Source organism: Leucoraja erinacea, chromosome 20 (genome assembly GCF_028641065.1).
Source record: "Leucoraja erinacea ecotype New England chromosome 20, Leri_hhj_1, whole genome shotgun sequence".
In the NCBI taxonomy this organism is placed as follows: Eukaryota; Metazoa; Chordata; class Chondrichthyes; order Rajiformes; family Rajidae; genus Leucoraja; species Leucoraja erinaceus.
The window spans coordinates 3,802,426-3,820,762 of NC_073396.1; the positions used below are offsets into that span (position 1 = coordinate 3,802,426).

The 18,337-nt window shown below is 39.5% G+C and overlaps 1 protein-coding gene across 1 annotated transcript in view; it reads left to right on the top strand.

Annotated features, from left to right (window-relative positions):
- The window catches only part of sdk1a (sidekick cell adhesion molecule 1a), a 513,213-nt gene that overhangs the window by 197,901 nt on the left and 296,975 nt on the right, over positions 1 to 18,337 (top strand). The window contains 1 exon segment of the mRNA XM_055651028.1: positions 5,304 to 5,451. Coding sequence (XP_055507003.1) covers positions 5,304 to 5,451 — 148 coding nt within the window.

Here is an 18,337-nt window from a genome sequence, read left to right on the forward strand (position 1 = left end):
GACACCCATTCTGCAGATTCATCACCCTCTGACTAAAGTAATTCCTTCTCATCTCCATCCTAAAGTAAAGTCCTTTTATTCCGAGGGTATGACCTCTAGTCCTAGACTCTCCCACTAGTGGAAACATCTTCTCCACATCCACTCTATCCCAGCCTTTCACTATTCAGTACCTTTCAATGAGGTCCCCCTCATTCTTCTAAACTCCAGTGAGTGCAGGCCCAGTGCTGTCAAACGCTCATCATAAGTTAACCCACTCATTCCTGGGACCCTCTCCAGAGGAGGTTGGCAAATCTGTGGATTTCATGTCAAACACTAGAGGTGAACAGAAGACAAAGGGATGTCAGCTAACGTAGGAAGAGGAGCAAAAATGTAAAACTGGAAGGAGGGATATTGGTGGAAGAGAATAGACGGAGGGAAAAGAGGGGATTAAAGGGAAATTCAATTCAATTCAACTTTATATTGTCATTGCACAGATACAAGTATGGGTACAACAAAATGCAGTTTAGCGTCTGTTCGTAGTAATAGTGCAATATAGAAATAGAAATACAGAATGGGGAACGTGGGGATGGATAATGAGTGTACAAAGATGAAACTGCTATAATCACCTCATCTTAAAATGTGACTGCTGTTTCAGTGGTTCTTGTCCAACACCTCCACCTTTATGTACTATCTAAACAGGTAATTAATAAACTAACGAAAAATGTAACATTTTATGTACAGTGATTTAAAGAAATACCATTAAAATGGCATTAACTTTTTAAGAACAAAACCATTATTGTTTACATGTCAATCATTGAAACTCTCATCCTCACTTGTATCCTCAGCCTTTTGCACCATTCCAGCAAAATCTAATTTTGAGGCTTATCATTAAATTCAATTAATTCAGATAACCAGCCTTTCCAGTTTCTGTCATAACTGACCAGTTCTGGTGTATTAGCAAAAAATGCTGGGGATAGTCAGCTTGTTGGGCAGCATGGTGACAGTTCATGATGGGATGATCAGCCTGGGGTCTTCGCTATCTTTTTTCCTCCTGCCCTATACTGTCTGAATGTTACTGACATCTTCTTGTTCACCATATTCCAGCATCTGAATTTTTATTATGATCTATAAATATATTGAAATCATAAGCTGAACGTCATTACTTTTCACAACCTTTTGTCTTCTTCCCATCTCTAGCCTTTGTCTACCCATTTTCCAGTAAACCCTTCCCCCTCATCTGAATCCACTTATCACTTGTCAAGCTTGTCCTGCCCCCACCTCTCTTACAGCTTTCTCCCCCTGACTACAATTATTCTGAAGATGGGTTCTGACCAGCAACGTCACCTATCCATGTTCATCAGAAATGCTGCCAGACCCCCTGAGTTACTCCAGCACTCTGTGTCCTTTTTTGTGACCAGTTTCTGCAGTTCCTTGTATCCACAGATGAACATCATTATCTTTTTTCGTATTTGTTTACCAATCAAAAATATACATTTCTAGATTCTCACAATCACATATGGCTATACCAAACAGTCCATATTACACTATGTTGTGAGAAATATTTCATTTTGCTCATTGCCTGACTTAACTCTGTTTAAAGTCTGAATGACTCTTTAACACAGTACTTTACCGTCGTCTCTCAAGAAGCCTTCACTCTATTTAATTTAAAGTGTGAAATAAACCAAACTAAATATTTCTCTTTGAATACTTTTCTCTGGTATATTCACATTTCCATTAGACATTTGCTGAAAACTGCTTTTTCTATTTTTGGGAAATATTTGTCTCACCCCCATCACCTTTCACCTATTTGTCCTCTTGATATTGGTGATCACACAGAAGACTCTTTCCTAGGCCCACAGTATTCTGTTCTGTAGTCAGCTGAAGCAGTGGAAGAGATGCAGGGAAATTACCTTTCCTGAGATTTTTATCCTGCCAGATGGTAAAGATGAAATAAGATTTGGTGCAGAGTGAAATCAGATCTTGATTGCATCCTTATGTAGTAGTATTATGTGTTGGAACTACACAGTGCTTTATTGAACTTCATAATCCCTGACTTACACTGCTTTAATTGGACTCTTTTGGAGATAATTCTGGTGATTTATCTGCTTGAGTTGAGTATCTGGCATCAGCCTGGCTTCAATCTGTCAGCTCTACATCACACAGCTTCTCTACTGTGTGATGGGATGTGAAGTGACCCAGGTCATTATAGATATATGAAGCAGCTTGGAACAGTGACTTATGATTGATTTAGAACCCATGAAAATGTGAGGTGAAATTGCAGGTTTTTGTTAGTTTTCAGTCAATGTTACTTCATTTCAAGCATTTCAAAGCTACTCTAAATAAGTTGCAATCTGTTCGATTCAGTAATGTACTTCATTACATTTGTGTAGAGCTGTTAAGTCTGATCTCTTTCTTGCTTTGTGAGTCAGACTTGTAGGCTACTAATTTATCTTGTTAACTGATCTGATTCCTTTAAGTTAATTTCAAATTTCAGGAATGGCTTGTTTACTTACAGCCATTTCATACTCAAGGTACATAATCAAGTCTTATTTCAGAAAGAAAGCAGAGTTATCCTGGTTATTGCTTGAATGGACCTAATTACTATTGACTGCTGGCATCAAATTTCTTCTGTTGCGGGCTTTGCTTAGAATGTAATCCATCTATATAACGTTAAAATTTTCATTTGTTTGCCATGATTGCATCCATTCTTTGGAAAATCATTTTTATCATCATCACACTGGGGGAAAAAAGTAGGTATTTGTAATCACAAATGCTATTTTGATTAATTACAAACTGAACCCTTTGTAGTGAAACCATGCCATAATATCTTTCTATAATAATTTATAGATCGTTGGACACTAATTATGAAAGTTTTTACGTGTTAATTAATGGAAAATGCTGTGCATAACTTCAGCATATCATGATGCATAGAGCCCTACCCTGTAGAAAAACTCTGGTTTTATGAGTTATCAATGTAGAGCTAACGGTTATCTTCTCGGTTTGAAAAAATTACCTTTTACGAGGAATCTCGTGCAAGTCCCCAAATCAACCAGTTACTGGTCAAAAAGCACAAACTTCCAGATGCTGCGCATCTGAACTAAAAAAATGAACGTGGTGGAAATATTCAGCAAGTCTTTCAGTCGGTGTAAAGAGAGAAAGTTAATGTCTGTGGTGATCACCTTGAATCAGAACTAGGAACGTTTAGAAACTTTTTATTGTGGATTGTGAAAGAAGTGGAGGGATGGAGAGAACGAACCGTTGATTAGGTGGAGACCAAGAGTAAATGGGTGGCAGGGATTGGTGTCACCTGATAGAGGATGATGAGTTGTTGTTTATGACACCTATTCTGTCTTGTGGAAAAATTGGGATCTTTCTACCCTTTACCCGCCTTTGCAATTTAAAATATCCCAATTGCTAGGAATTTCCTCTCCTGATGCAAGACCATGAACCTAAAAAGTCAACCTAAATGCCTTTAGTCTTGGTGTGGGAAGGAATTGCAGATGCTGGTTTAAACCAAAGATAGACACAAAAAGCTGGAGTAACCCGACAGGTTAAGCAGCATCTCTGGAGAAAAGGACGAGGAGACGTTTCTGAGCAAGGGTCTTGAGCCGAAATGTCGCCCATTCTTTTTCTCTGAGCAGAAAAATTAAAATGTAAACAATTCAAAACTTGAATATTAACATGAATTTATAACAAAGACAGCAGAAAAAACCGTCACAAATTGTTAAATACAGAACAGAACACTCTGGCCGAATTTTCAATTTTTCTTAAATTGTTCAGGAGCAGAAATGTTACCGTTTTCAAAAGCCTTGTGTCTGCTTCTATATCATCCAATAACAGGTGCAGAGGGGAACTGCTACAGTAAAATAACAGTTTAGAACGGTCTGTCCAGCTATAAGATATGTGGTTGATTGTTTTGTTCTAATGCATTTGTCCCAATCTTACAGATTTTTATGACGTTTAAATGGCTGTTATCTCTGTACAGAACATTTTTACGGGTAATAACAGCATAAATGGAGGTTGATGTTTCCCTCGGCTTGTGTATCTGGAATCAAGGGTCACAGATTCAAAAAAGGGCATCAGCCATTCAGGACTGATATGAAAAAAGATGTCTTCACCCAGTGGGTCGTGAATCTTTAGTATTCGCTACCCAAGTGGGCTTTGGAGTCACAGTTGTAGAGAGCTTTCAAGACAGGGAATCCTGGATTGTTTTGATTTTAAAGCAATCAAAGGCTATACAGGAAAGTGGCTCTGAGGTAATTGATCTAATAATTGTATGGAATGGTGAAAGAGGCACATGGGACTAAATAACCTAATGCTTTTATTTCTTATGTTCACTTTCATGGGTTATTAATGTTTCAAAAGCAGGTTTTCATATGCTGTTGAAATGCATTTTGCAACCTAAAAATGTAACACTAAAATCTGTATGAATTTTGAGTTTAGAATTCCTTTAAGCTTACCCAGATTTTATTCAATATAAACCCCTGGAAACCTGCTTCAAATTTCAGTCTAACCACAGATATTAGGGATGTCACGCGTTTGACGAGTTTGTTTCTGAAATGCTTTTACCCACCATCATTGCTGCTAATTTTCTAGACTCTCTCTTCCAAATATTAACTACAACAGCTCCCCCCTCCCATGTGTCACTGCCTCCCATCATGATAATGCTTTCTACGAATTTGGAAGTTTAAATAAAACAAATCTACACATTTTTAAACAAACAAGTGCAGAAAACATAGTGAAAAAATAAAAGACAGTGTTCTTCATGTTCGGTGTATACTCAGTGTTGGACAATCCACATACAGCTACTGAATCTGTTTTTTGAACCCTATATGCATCTTATAAAAAGTTAAATTGTGTAGCGGTGTCGCAGTAGATACATTTTTCACTCCAAGTCAAGATGTTGGTTATATCCACAGGTATTTCCTAACAAGGAAGTGGTATCAAGCTGTAGTTGTTCCAAATATGTTTTAGCAGCTAGAGACACAAGAGACTGCAGATGTTGGAGCTTGAGCAAAGCACAAAGTGCGAGAAGATCTCAGCGGGTCAGGCAACATTTGTGGTGGGACCCTTCTTCAGACCTTTAACAGATATCCAGTTTGATCTGGGAATGGGAAACAAAAAAACAAGAAATTAGATGGTATTTGTCTAGATTGTCTCTTGAAAAGCTATTTATTATTTAAGCATATGAAGTTTATCCCCTAAATTCCAGTTGATGATCAGTTTATGTCTTTTTCATATCAGGAAATTACGTATTTTTATTTTTTGCAATGTTTGATAGGGTTTCACATTTAATCAGTCAATCTCTAATTTTGTATCTGCAGACTTGGGGAACTTTGAAGGAGGTGATCAGAGTATTACAATATCACAGGGTCAGGCTGCAGTACTAAAATCCCCGAACCTCAGCAGTTACCCACAACCACAGATGACATGGTTTTGCGATGGCCAGAAGATTATCCCCAGCAACAGAATGTAAGTGTTGCCTGTTCATGTCTTTGTTGGGGAATTATTTTACATTGATGGATTTTCTTAATACTGATGTAAAATCAAACGTTTTAAGAAGTTACATGACACAGAGCTTTGTATGCTGAGGTTGCATTTTTTAAGTGCGGGAATCAACGTACTGTTTGGAATCAACATACTGTTTAGAATCATAGACAGTTGCTTCTCTAGGAGTGAAGTTCTGTAAAGAGAAATAAGTATTTATTAACCACAGGAACGGCCTATGTTATATTCATATAATGAATATTCATGTAAACTAACATTCCTTGTTGCAAAATTTGTTTCAGTATGGACAGAATTAAGAAGGATACTTTACAGTTAGATATTCATAATTGTTTTAGTTTAATGCAATGAAACATCAATATTTTCAACAGTTTCTACTTATACATTATCTATACACAGCTAAACTTCCCATGATACGACAGGAACATTGAAGGTATGATCGGAAAATAGAAACATAGAAAATAGGTACAGGAGTAGGCCCTTCGAGCCTGCACCGCCATTCGATATGATCATGGCTGATCATCCAACTCAGTATCCCATCGCTGCCTTCTCTCCATACCCACTGATCCCTTTAGCCACAAGGGCCACATCTAACTCCCTCTTAAATATAGCCAATGAACTGGCCTCAACTACCTTCTGTGGCAGAGAGTTCCACAGATTCACCACTCTCTGTGTAAAAAATGATTTTCTCATCTCGGTCCTAAAAGCCTTCCCTCTTATCCTTAAACTGTGACCCCTAGTTCTGGACCAAAATGACCAAAGAATTTAATAAATTACTTAAGAGTGAGACAGGTGGGTGAGGAAAGATTTGATGAGGATTATTACACTCGGGGTACCATTGGTGAAGTAATTAAATTTGAAGATATTCAAAAATCGTGATGAGGGATACATCTTGGAAAGAGGTAAGTGAGAGCAGGGACGGATTTGAAAACACACCTGTCCATTTCAAATTGAAGACCTTGCCTCACTGCCAGCCTTTGCTCATCAGTCAACAGAGGGGAAGCCATTTAAGACTGAGATACGAATACATTTATTTCCCCCCCCCTTATCCCTCAGGATTTATCTTCTGACAATAACCTCAAAACCTCTACTGCGACCATATCTGCTTGATCTCCTGGCCCCTTACAGTAACCGAACATCAAGATGTCTATTGCAGTGACCAAAAACCTTGTGGCTTGCCAAGGTATTTCTACACTGTACCCCAGATTAGCTTTATCAATGGAACAACTGGCAGCACCTGCTCCAACAGTAATGCATCTCTATTGTAAGAGATCTAAGCATTGCATTCCAGCTTTTGTCGAGAGCCATTGAAGAGGTTACCCCTTCATGCTGAAGTATCTCGACAATAAACTGCATGGATAGTGTTGGCTGGGCACTGCAGCTGCAATTAATTGGCAAATTGCTTAGATTTCACTCAGCAGACCAGCAATCTCTGCTCTTGGTTTTGGCGGATATCCAATTATGTACTCTAAAAATTCAGAAGAAAAGTCACAGAATTAAAAAAATATATGTATATTTAAATAAGCTTGGCACGCAGGGAAGAAACCAATATGTCTTCATGAATGAATGTAAAAGGCAATACTGTAAGGTGTAGAACAGAATTATTGTTAAATCAACAGAAAACTAAAATAAATCAACTACGCAGAGAAAAAGGAGTTGGAAAAGTAATTGCTGCTCCAATTCTGTTTTGATAAGGAAACAGTTCTTTCAGAAAGCTCTAGTAATATCAAGATGCTGGGATCTTCCAAGTCACGGGAAAATGTCAAATTGAACCAAAGTTTCCTTGAATAGGAGAGAAAGCTAAGGTGAATTGAGTAAAAGGTTCTATTTAAGGAAACATTGTGAAGCCAAAGATGATGAGAGATGAAGACTTGTAACAATGTCAGAATTCATGCTGGAATTGGTCAACTTTCAATGGTCTGTAACTTGTTCAAAAACTAGTCCATTCCACAAGACATTTTAAGTCAAGGCCAAATGTCAGCAAGGAATATCTATCGTAAAACTTCCGTGTGATATTCCTGCGTTTTTAATAGTTTGAGTTAAGAATTCATCAGTTCGAAACTGTTGAGGAAAATATTAAAGAATGGCTTATTTGCCATTCACACCCATGTGTATTTTCTCTTAGCCTTCTGAAGTGCTTGAATTTACCGAATTTTTGCTATGCTAGAACTATCAGGTAATGTTACGATGCCCCATGTTGTTCCTACTTTGCAATCATAACAGTGAATAAATAGGTTCAAGCCTGTCTTGAAATTTCATGTGTAATACAATGTCTTTTCATGATGATTTATCTGTGTCAAATATTGTTTTGTTCATTAGGAAGGAACATTGTTTTGACACTAACTTATACGTTGATGATTTTATCAGTTGTTTGCACGTTCATCTGACACGGATGAGGTGAATCATAGCTATTTATAAAGGGGAAATTAATATTTTCTTCAATTACTTACCATCTATTATTTATAGGTTAATTAGATTAGTTTAAAATACTTACATCATTCTGCTACAAATTGAAACCAATGTTGCTTGAAGAAATAAATCACAAACCAGAAATCACCGACTTTTAATGAGAATCACCTGGAAAATAAATGAATGAATGTAGAAATAAATATTTGGGAATATTTTTCACTGTCAAGCAAATCCAAATGTGAGGTACACAAAAAAGCTGGAGAAACTCAGCGGGTGCAGCAGCATCTATGGAGCAAAGGAAAAACTTCCTTCGCTCCATAGATGCTGCTGGACCCGCTGAGTTTCTCCAGCTTTTTTGTGTACCTTCGATTTTCCAGCATCTGCAGTTCCTTCTTGAACAAATCCAAATGGGACTTCACATTAGTATTACTCTTAATGATATATTTGTAATGGGTATAGCTAGGACCCAATAGCAGCACAGAGTAGTAACACAGGAATGGGTACACCGTACTCACACAGAGGCTCAGGATTGAGCGAGGGTTCCGAAGAGGGGCAGGCAGGAGACGTAGTCGGGGTAGCGGAAGGTCCGGTAACCAGGAGATCCAACACACGATGCAAACAAACCAGCGAGGGACAGACGAAAGGAGAGTCGAAACCAGGCAGGAAGTCGAGGAGCCGTTGCAGGGATACACCAAACAGCCCAAGAGAGAGGCAGACAGAAACCAGGAGGTACGGGACGAATGCCGTGGTCGGGGACAGAAGGCTGAGGTGCTATCCGGGAAGACGGCAGACGGCAGGCAGGTTCGAATCCGTGTAGGCAGTCGGGAAATCGCTGGAGAGTCTTGCATGACTGCTGAGAACAATCTGGCACTGTGTGCACGGTGAGGAGAGTCTATATACCGGGTTAATTGGTGATCAGAGGCAACTGAGTGCAACAGGTGAGGAGAGTTGGGCTGATGAGAGGGGAGTGGCAGGCAGGCGAGGAGAAGGAGGGACCGGTGGAAAAGTATAGGGAGGAGAGGGCAGACTGTGACAATATTAATGAAGAGTGTCCCTCTGATAGTGTATTTCAAGACCGCAGCTGTATTTGCTGGTCAAATCTGTTGGCATTTCCTTAAGTTCAGCATTTCACAGCCTTTACTTGTTCCTTTTTGCTTTCTCTCTCCACCAAGTAGAGAACTTAATCAACAGCTCATCAACACAGAAACCCGGGCCTCACCATATCAGATATATCCCCTTTGTCCTAACCATCCTTCCCCTATCTTCTCTGCAACTTGATGCTAATTTATTTTCTCAATGTTTCAATTCTGGAGAAAGTCTTCAATCAAGAGTCAAGAGTTTAATTGTCAAATGTACCCACAACAGAAGAATTAAACAATTTGCTCGTTCCGTCAAGGCTGGCTGGTTCTCCCAATTGCTAACCATTTTAACTCCCTTTCCCAATCAGGCCTTTCTGTCCTGGGTCTCCTCTATTCCAGGTCACATGCAATGTGGAGGAACAACACCTCATATTCTGCCTGGGTAGCTTACAAGCCAGCGGTATGAACGTTGAATTTACCAAATTTAGGTAACCTCCAGCTAACCCCCTTTCCTCTGTGCCAAACCTGGAGTCCCACTTATTTCTCCCCTCCTTACTTCTCCTTCCCCTTCCTGCTTTCCAACCCCTGACTTCACAATCAACACATCTTCAAATCTGTTTTATCTCTGGCCTTGTTCCAACCATCTGATATTCTTAATCTTGATCTGATCAATGAGGTAAAAAAACTCCTATAACACTAGCTGAGATAATAGTTTTTCTACCATTCCAGTCAACCTTCCACTCCCCACCATTGCTAAAAAGCTGGTTCTCCTGCAGATTTACATCCGTTCCTAATTTGATTGTATTTCCCAATCTATTTGTGTTACAAATAATTGATGTGAGCTTTTGGTTTCACCTGTTTGCATTTGAACCTGAGGCAAACATTTTGTGTCGAATTTACTGTACAATATGCAATCAATCTTTCTAATAGGTTTTGACACCCTCGCAACTCAGTATTTATCAAATTAATGTATCATTTGTTCCAAGTACCACATTATGAAGATGTGTTCAGTTCTTGAGTGGACATTGAGTACGTGAAATGACACAAGTGCCTAGAAATCTGTCCCTGGTTGGTCACACTATTGGGCATCCAATCTATTTGTATTACAAATAATTGGTGTGAGCTTTAGGATCACATTCTTCTCTGCTTCTTCAATTTATTATACTCTGCCTCCAAATCGTGACACTGTTGACTTCAGAAGAGTGCAATATGCTATGAAAGAATTTTCAGGCAAATAAAATAAAAATTGAAAATATTAGAAATATTTGAGGTCAAGCAGCTTTGGAGAGAAACATTGTAAATGTTACTTTAGCATTCATCATGAGAGTTAAATATAGAAACCAGACATGTTTTAAGTTGCAGTGAAGTAGCAGGAGAGGAGAGAACAAAGAAAATGTCTGTGATGGTGTATGAACACGAGCGACTGAATGACACAAGTGCTGGTGGTAAAATGTGGGAGTGGGGAGTGAAGAGTTATTCATCACTGAAAATCTGTCTGGAGGAGATTTGAATATAAGAAGATCAATGTAAACAACAGATGTGGAACTGGAAATACAACTGAATAATCAAAATCCTGCATATGCTGGAAATACAAAATAAAAGCCTATGTTGAAAATACTCATTATGGCAGGTAACTTCTCCGGAGACAGAAATAGATTTAATACTAGAAATTGATGATTATTCATCTAAATAGTATTGATGCACACTGAGAAAACTAGTCTGAAATTGTTCAATAGTCTTTGGGACTATTATATCTGCCAAGTTGGATGATGACATGCTGTTCCTCAAACATACCGTGGGCTTTATTGGAACAGTGTTGGAGGCCAAAGATACAGAGGTGAGTGTGGAAATGGAATGGAAAATAAAAGTGATGGAAACTCAGGAACATCCATGCAGACTCTATCATTTTTTAAATTCCATTCCAAGTGGCAAAGAGCGCTCAGAAATTGACAAAGTGTCTTCACATTGGGATGAAAATTGCAATGAAACTTCGGACCAGTGTTTCAGACAGTAGTGAGCAGATATGAGTATTCTTGACAATTGTTTCTGTTTAGGAAAACTAATAGAAGTACAATGTGTTACTGAGGGTTGTGCTGGTAATTGGGTGAAGTGATAAACTAAGCCCTCCTTGTGATTTGTCTCAGTACCTCGTGCCTTTTAACCTGATTGGGAGCTTGGGATTTCCAGGAAATGTGTTTCATTTTCGCATGTTACAGAAATATAATAATCTAAGTGTCTTGGGGTGTTTAAACATTGGTTGTTATATTCTGTTTAATTATTAATTTGTGAACTCTTTCTGTCTGGTTTAACCAGATTGGGTCCCCATAATTGGCATGCCAAGGGGGACAACATGTTCATGGATCTATTCCCTCGAGAACAAGCAAACAGGTGTATTAGGAGAAATGTGTTCATTTTCTGTCAAAATATGTGGCTGAGTGACGCTGCTGGTTAGTTAGAGAACTGCAGCATAAAATGAGACATAGTACAGTTTTTCCACTAACTCAAATATCACAACAGTGTAGAAAATACAAATAAAAGTGTGGTCTCCTTACATTCAGATTGTACTCTGTTGGAGCCATGTTCTCAAAAGCCAAGCATGTTAATGTTTAAATTTATTCAGACAAAATCATCAGGCATGCAGTAACCAGGTTGAAGCCTAGCAAGGTTGTATTGACTTAATGATGCTGGGTTGTTACTGGGTCTTTCTTCCCTCAAGCACTTTCTACCAGAGTAAATCACATCATAAGTGTCTGTGTGAGAACTTGGCATTGGGGGTGGGCTGTGAGTGGAAGGACATTTGTTCTTGGCTTAGTTAAGTCGAGGTCTTGCTCGAGTACAAATCCTTTTAAGTCTGTACTTGAGAATAGCTGTGCACAAATGAGAGATCACCAGTGGGTATGAACAAAGGAGGTTGTGCTTAGCACATTCTTGGCATTGAATTTCTTGTTTCCATATTTGAATATCCAGTTCCGTGGCTGCCGCCAGTTTGGTATTCCGAAAAACGCAAGGATCATGGGATTTTTCAAAGGTCATTCGAGAATTAAAAAAAGTGAACGGGGTGCCTGGTAGCAGGGGAGAGCGGGGTGTAACAGAGAGGGAGAGGGGGTAGATGCGAGTGGGAGACAGGGAGAGGGGTGGGGAGAGAGGTTTCAGTTAGACAGACAACCACTGGTGAAGCCATGGCTCGTTGCTTTTAGGAGAGTCGAGAAAATGTCCTCAATCGAGAGAATGCAACTTAAGAACCCCCTCATCTCGACCGCGCTGGAGATTTCCGCGGGCGCAAGGAACAAATGACCTAAAGTTTGCATTGAGTGAAGTGAGTGTTCTTACTCACCTCGTCGTACACTGGCGTTTTGTGAGAGTGGTTGTATGATGGAGGAGTCAGCGGCTGACAGGTAAGCGGTCCGCGGTAACTGGTTCCTCTCCGCTCGCCGCTGGAAGAACCTCTACTCCCCGGGTCGGGCGCTGCCTCCTCAACCCCGTTGCTCGGCGGCGGCCGGCTAGGATTCCAGAGCATCACCGATGCCTCACATCAGCTCCTCATCCCCCGCCACCTGTCTGGATAATGTGACCGACATTGGTTGAGCTGAAGATGGGATCCAACCACTCTCACAAAATGCCAGTGTACGACGAAGTGGGTAAGAACACTCAGTTCACTCAATGAAAACTTTATGTCATTTGTTCCTTGCGCCCGTGGAAAGCCCCGATCCCATCCATTCCAACCATGGCGCAAAAGTCTAATGTGTAGAAAGTCTGAAGGAGGGTCTTCTATCCAAAGGTCCGCAGAACGGGAGTGTCGGCCCAGGCCCGCAGCCAACGAGGAGGGGAGGCGCATGCCCCAGCTCGACTGCCAGGACCGCCGCAGCGATGGGCCAGCGCCCCGCTGGATCAGGCCGAGCTCGAGCCGGCGCCCCCCTCCCCTCCACCCACCGCTCCCGGACGGGATCCTCAGGAGGGGACGGGGACAGCCCAGCGGCGGCTGGATAGGGACGAGACGCAGGTCTGCACCCATGCAACGGCATGGCTGCCGCGAGTGTTTAGCCCGAGCGACCTATGTCCTGTGCATGCGCAGTCGGAATACCGAACTAGCTTATTGTCTGATAACAATATCATTGGAGGCAATGGGAAAACGCTACGGTTCTGGCAGGTTCAGTGCAGTGGATCAACAGTAAACATGTTATACTGTAATTACAAACATAACTGAGACTGCAAAAGTTAAAGAAGTGTAGGAAAACCAGGTAAAAGCATCTATATAATTAAAAATCTCATCTTGACCACTTCCTGTCTGTGCTGTATAATGATTTTAGAAAAAACGCTACTATATATCGCTATGATTTTTGGCCATCTTACTCACAGCTTACCTCCTCCGCTGAGCCGGCCCCGAGGACTTTCCCCATCGATTAAAAATAAAAAAGTTATGAGTGTTTAAAAAACCTTGAGATCCTCTCACCTGTCAATCACCGCAATGAAGGTAACTCCCCCCTTCGGGGGGGGGGGGGGGGGGGGGGGGGGGGGGGGGGAAGGACTATAAAAATCTGCAAGATCGTTAGGGAGAGGCCACTACTCTCATTCTAAGCTGTGAATCAACTGAACTGTGAGTCTGCCATGTACTTGCAATAAATGATTTGTTTAGCCCTTAATGACAATGCCATGTGTTGTTTGGCCTGCTGCCCTGCCTGTGGTTGAAACTGCAATGCTTTATTAGGTCCGACTGTGTTTGGAAGAAATAAATGCTTTATTAGGTCCGACTGTGTTTGGTTCAAAAGTTCCGCTCATTTCGTGACTTCTGCTTAGTGGACAGGTTACGCTGATTGTGTAATTTACGGTGAGTGCAGAGGTCGCGCTGATTGCGTAATTTCCGGTACGTGCAGAGGTCACGCTGATTGCGGAAGTGCCGCTGACTGCGGAAGCCCCAAAGTGGAGAGGCCGCACTCAGCTGTGTGAGTATTCAAGAACGTATAGTGCCATATATATGGTGTATGAGTCAGTGAGCGTGTTTGTGAGTGTGTGTGAGTGAGTGGTCTCAGTGACTGAGCTGCCAGCTCAAGAATCCATTCGGCCCACAATGTCCATACTAGCCCTCTGGAAACCAGTCCCTTCGGCCCACAACACCATGCTAGCGCTCCAGAAAGCCGTGCCCCCCCACTGGCCAGCAATATTGGAATTGGTGGAGAGGTGGAATATTGCGTTGGGGGCCTAGCCCTCCCGTGTGAAGCTGGGACCCAACGGGTCCCACTTGGTCTAGTAGTCCCTAAATCAATCACAACTAACAAACAGAACTGCATCTAGTCAGGATTAGCTGGTGGCAGAGAGTGTTGGAATCAGAAGTTAAAGTTCCATTCCTGAGCCTAAATCATGAAAAAAAACATCTAGGTTGAATTATTGATTTAAAAATGTGATAATTTGAGTGAGGTTGCACGAAAAGGCTTGTGTAATAAAGTTAGATGATTTTTTGGCAAATCAAAACCTGTTTCAGCTCTTTTTATGGTTCCATATCGTCATTATGGGTATGGATTCAAATTGATCCACAAGTATTGAAAGTCTCAAATTATGATATTTTCTGCTATGTATGTAGAAATGTATACATATCATTGTGAAGTAACATAATGGTGCCTGTGAAAAATTATCATCTTGATTTACCAGCTGAGGGACTGAACATGTTTTTAAGAATTTCTTAGAATTTTGGTAGCACTTCCATCATCCCTGTTTATTTGTGTATTTTGTTTTTCATCATCATTCTTGAACAAAGCCTAAAATAATCATCGTCCTCCAAACTACTTTAAATAAGTCTCAATGGAAATTGGAGGTATGTATGCCAGGAATCTATTGCTTGAATCTTGTATCTCTCTCTTGGAGTTATTTGATTTCAGCATAGTTATATGAAGGAAATACCTGACTTGCTCTGTCCAGTTGGAGTTTCGCCAAGTAATGGAGTTTTCTACATATATGGCATGAAATCAGTACATCAGCATTTATGCAAGCTTATTTGGAGCTGTGTTACTTTTTCTGCCAACGAATTTATCAGATAGTCACTTCCTTATCTTCATTTATATTTTGTGCCCATCCACACATAAATTATGTTACAGAAACTCATTTTATTAAAAATTATTGTTATCTTTTTAAGTTACTCATCTAAAACTTAATCCTCAGGCTCTTAGAAGGCAATTTAATTTTCACAGTAATTGCACCACTTTGATATAAATATTTTTTGCAAATGTCAATGGCAGTTGTAACTCACGGTGGAACAGGAAAGCACTTATTTCTATTAATTAATGCAATATTGTTGTTTTTAACTTGTGTACAAATAAATGTAATCTAATTTTGCTGAAGCATTTTAATTCTCAGTGAAGCATGTTTTTAACATAAAGGACGAAGTTAAATTAAATAGATTTACATTTATATTGTATCTTTACTGTCTTTAGGACATTCTGCAGTTGTTCACAATGTAATTACTCATAATGGAGGCAGTTAGAACAGCCAGTTTTGAAATAGGGTCACATTTCATTGGTGTTACCCAGGGGATACATATTGGGCTAGGCACAGAGGCTTCTTTGATTATCTTTGAATTTGAATCTTCTGTACATCTAGCACTGACGTACTCTTTGTAATGTCTGCTTGGAGAGTTGGCATAGACTTCATGGGTCTGTCTAATTGTGTCCAATATCGTAAGGAAATGTGAAAAATGTACATCTCACCTGAATTATATTACTTATGACAATGCAACATTGAAGTGTGTCCTTGGATTTCAAACCCCTGGAATAAAGCTTGAACATCGAGTTCTGCTAACCACTAAGCAGAGATGAATATTTAAAATTCATTGTAAATCCAATGTTGCAACATTTATCCAAAAGGAAAATACTGCAGATGCCTTGCATATCACCTCTGTTCAGCCTGCAAACTTGATGTCAAGTTTTCAACTGCGTGCCACTTTAATTTTCCATCCTTCTCCTACCCCTGATTATTGTGTTTGGTCTCTTGCACAGTTCTGCTGAAGCCCAGTGTAATCTTGAAGAACCGCAGGTCACCTTCCAATTTATAGCTTTGTGGACTCACCAGTTGAATTCACCAGTTCTGATAATCTGTCATCCCCACTTTATATCTCATATTTCCAACATATAGAGGTTTTTTTTTCCTTTCTGGTTGATTGCCATTAATATTCAACTTCTCCTATTTAGCCATCTTTTTGCCCCATCTTTCATTGTTCACTCATGCATTTACATTGATTTATCACTTCTGATATCATCACCTGCTATTTAATCTCTCCTTCCTTTCACCCTCTCATAAACTTTACTCTTGTTCTCGTTGCTCCAACATCTATTTTTCTACAACAAGAAACTTACTTTATTATCTCTGCCTTTTTAATTTAGATGAAATTGATATTAGCATTTTCAACTTAAATATTCCTGCTCATTTGGAAATCTAGATTGAATAATCAGATTTAGGTCCTCTCAAAAATATAACCACTTTAACCAATATTCTTTACTGCAGTGATTTTCTTTTAAAATATGAGGATGAAAAACATTGAATCACAGAATAAATGTAAAATATGAAGAACTCAGATTAAATTCAGATTAGTTAATTGTTGCATATACCAGGGTTCAATGAAATTCCTTGTTTACATGAAGCTCACAGAGTAAATAGGATTGATAGAGTAACAAAACAATAAGTGCAAACGCAGCAGAATCTTGCAAGAAGGTCGTGGAACTCCAGAGGAAAATCACTTTGTAAATGCAACCTATCAAACTACATCACAATTAATGTAAGCAATCTAAATGGTTTGCAATTTGATATGGCACATTTCTTTTTATGTTTGAGAGATGAGATGAGGAACAAGTAAATAAAGCAAATTTTCAGTGCTTTGTTTTGTATACTTCGGGAGCACCTTTTTGAGAGCATTCATTTTCTTTTAATTCCACACAATTCAGTTTTGTAATTACACTGCGCAGACTATTATTTACCAATTGATTATAATGAGATCTGAACATCTTGAACTGTGAATACCTTTTTGGCGTTGAAACGTTTAATCGTTTTCTTACCCAGACGTTCCTTTGCTTACTTCAAATAACCCTTGAATTCTCTCTCTCTCCATCCCTCCCCTACCCAAATCGCACTAGCTTCTTGTCCTCACCTAGAAAACAGCTAACAATGGCCTGTTTATTTTATCATTGTTACTTTTTTGCATATCTATCATTCATTTATTCTATACCTCTACATTTTCGTCTATATCTCTCGCGTTTCCCTTTCCTTTGAACCCCAGTCTGAAGAAAGACCGAAAACCTTACCCATTATATCTACCCAGAGATGCTGCCTATCCTGCTGAGTTACCACAGCATTTTGTGTCTATGTTCCATTGCACCCTGCAGGTGTGCCGGAATGGGACAAATAAAGTGGAAAGTTGACTATTTTAAACCCCAACCATATCAAAATTTAGCTGGACCACCATTACAAAAAATACCCTGTTTGGGTAGGATTTATCCTGAGTTACTGAAAAAGAACAATTGAATTAGCAAAGGTTCTAATGTATTCTTCTCATTCCTTGGATTTTTAGAAGACTAAAAGCTTGCAAGCATTACAAATCTGTTCTAAAAAGGGAAAGGGCTGGATCATACTGCCAGAGGCCTTTCAGTCAAGGGATATATATGTGAAATTGTTTACACTCAAAATTACTTAGCAATTGGAAAATTGTTGCCTAATAAATTAAGTCAACCAAAATTTGTTAAAATAAAGCATGCATGGCTACCTTGATTGAATTCTTTAATTAAGTTATGGGGATAGTTGATGAGAGACTGTTGTTAAAAGGTCCATTTAATAGGTGTTTAATAAAGTATCAAATAATCGACTTTTAGAAAAACAAAGAAACAAAACTGGTAAAGGGAAAACAGTCCAAGAGAAGTAGTGGCCAATAGACCGTGGGCCGAGGTGCTTTTTCATTTCATTTTGTGACCCAAATCACGAATCTACCTGAATTTATGACATATTATGCAAAAATATTATAGAAATCATACCTGAAACTCGTCAAGACCAAATCCTGCACATATTTTTAAAATATGGGAAAAACCTCCAATTTTCCAAATAGTAATTGTCCAATCAATGCACGTTTGACATTGCGTCGGACGCCAATTGACCAATCACGCGCTTTGTTTCATGGCAGCTAGGCAACGAGCCCTCTGGGATCGTGGCTGCCTCCTAATTACATCAAAACAATAGCAAGGTTTTGAAGGAATGAAGGTCATGCTAACCTTGCTGATAATTTTGTTTTGCAATTGAATTATCTTTGTAAAGTTATGATGTGAACTGTAAAATAAAAGTGATAAATAAAAACGCAGAGCTAAGGTTAAGATTAGAGTTGGTCGCTCAGTTGGTCA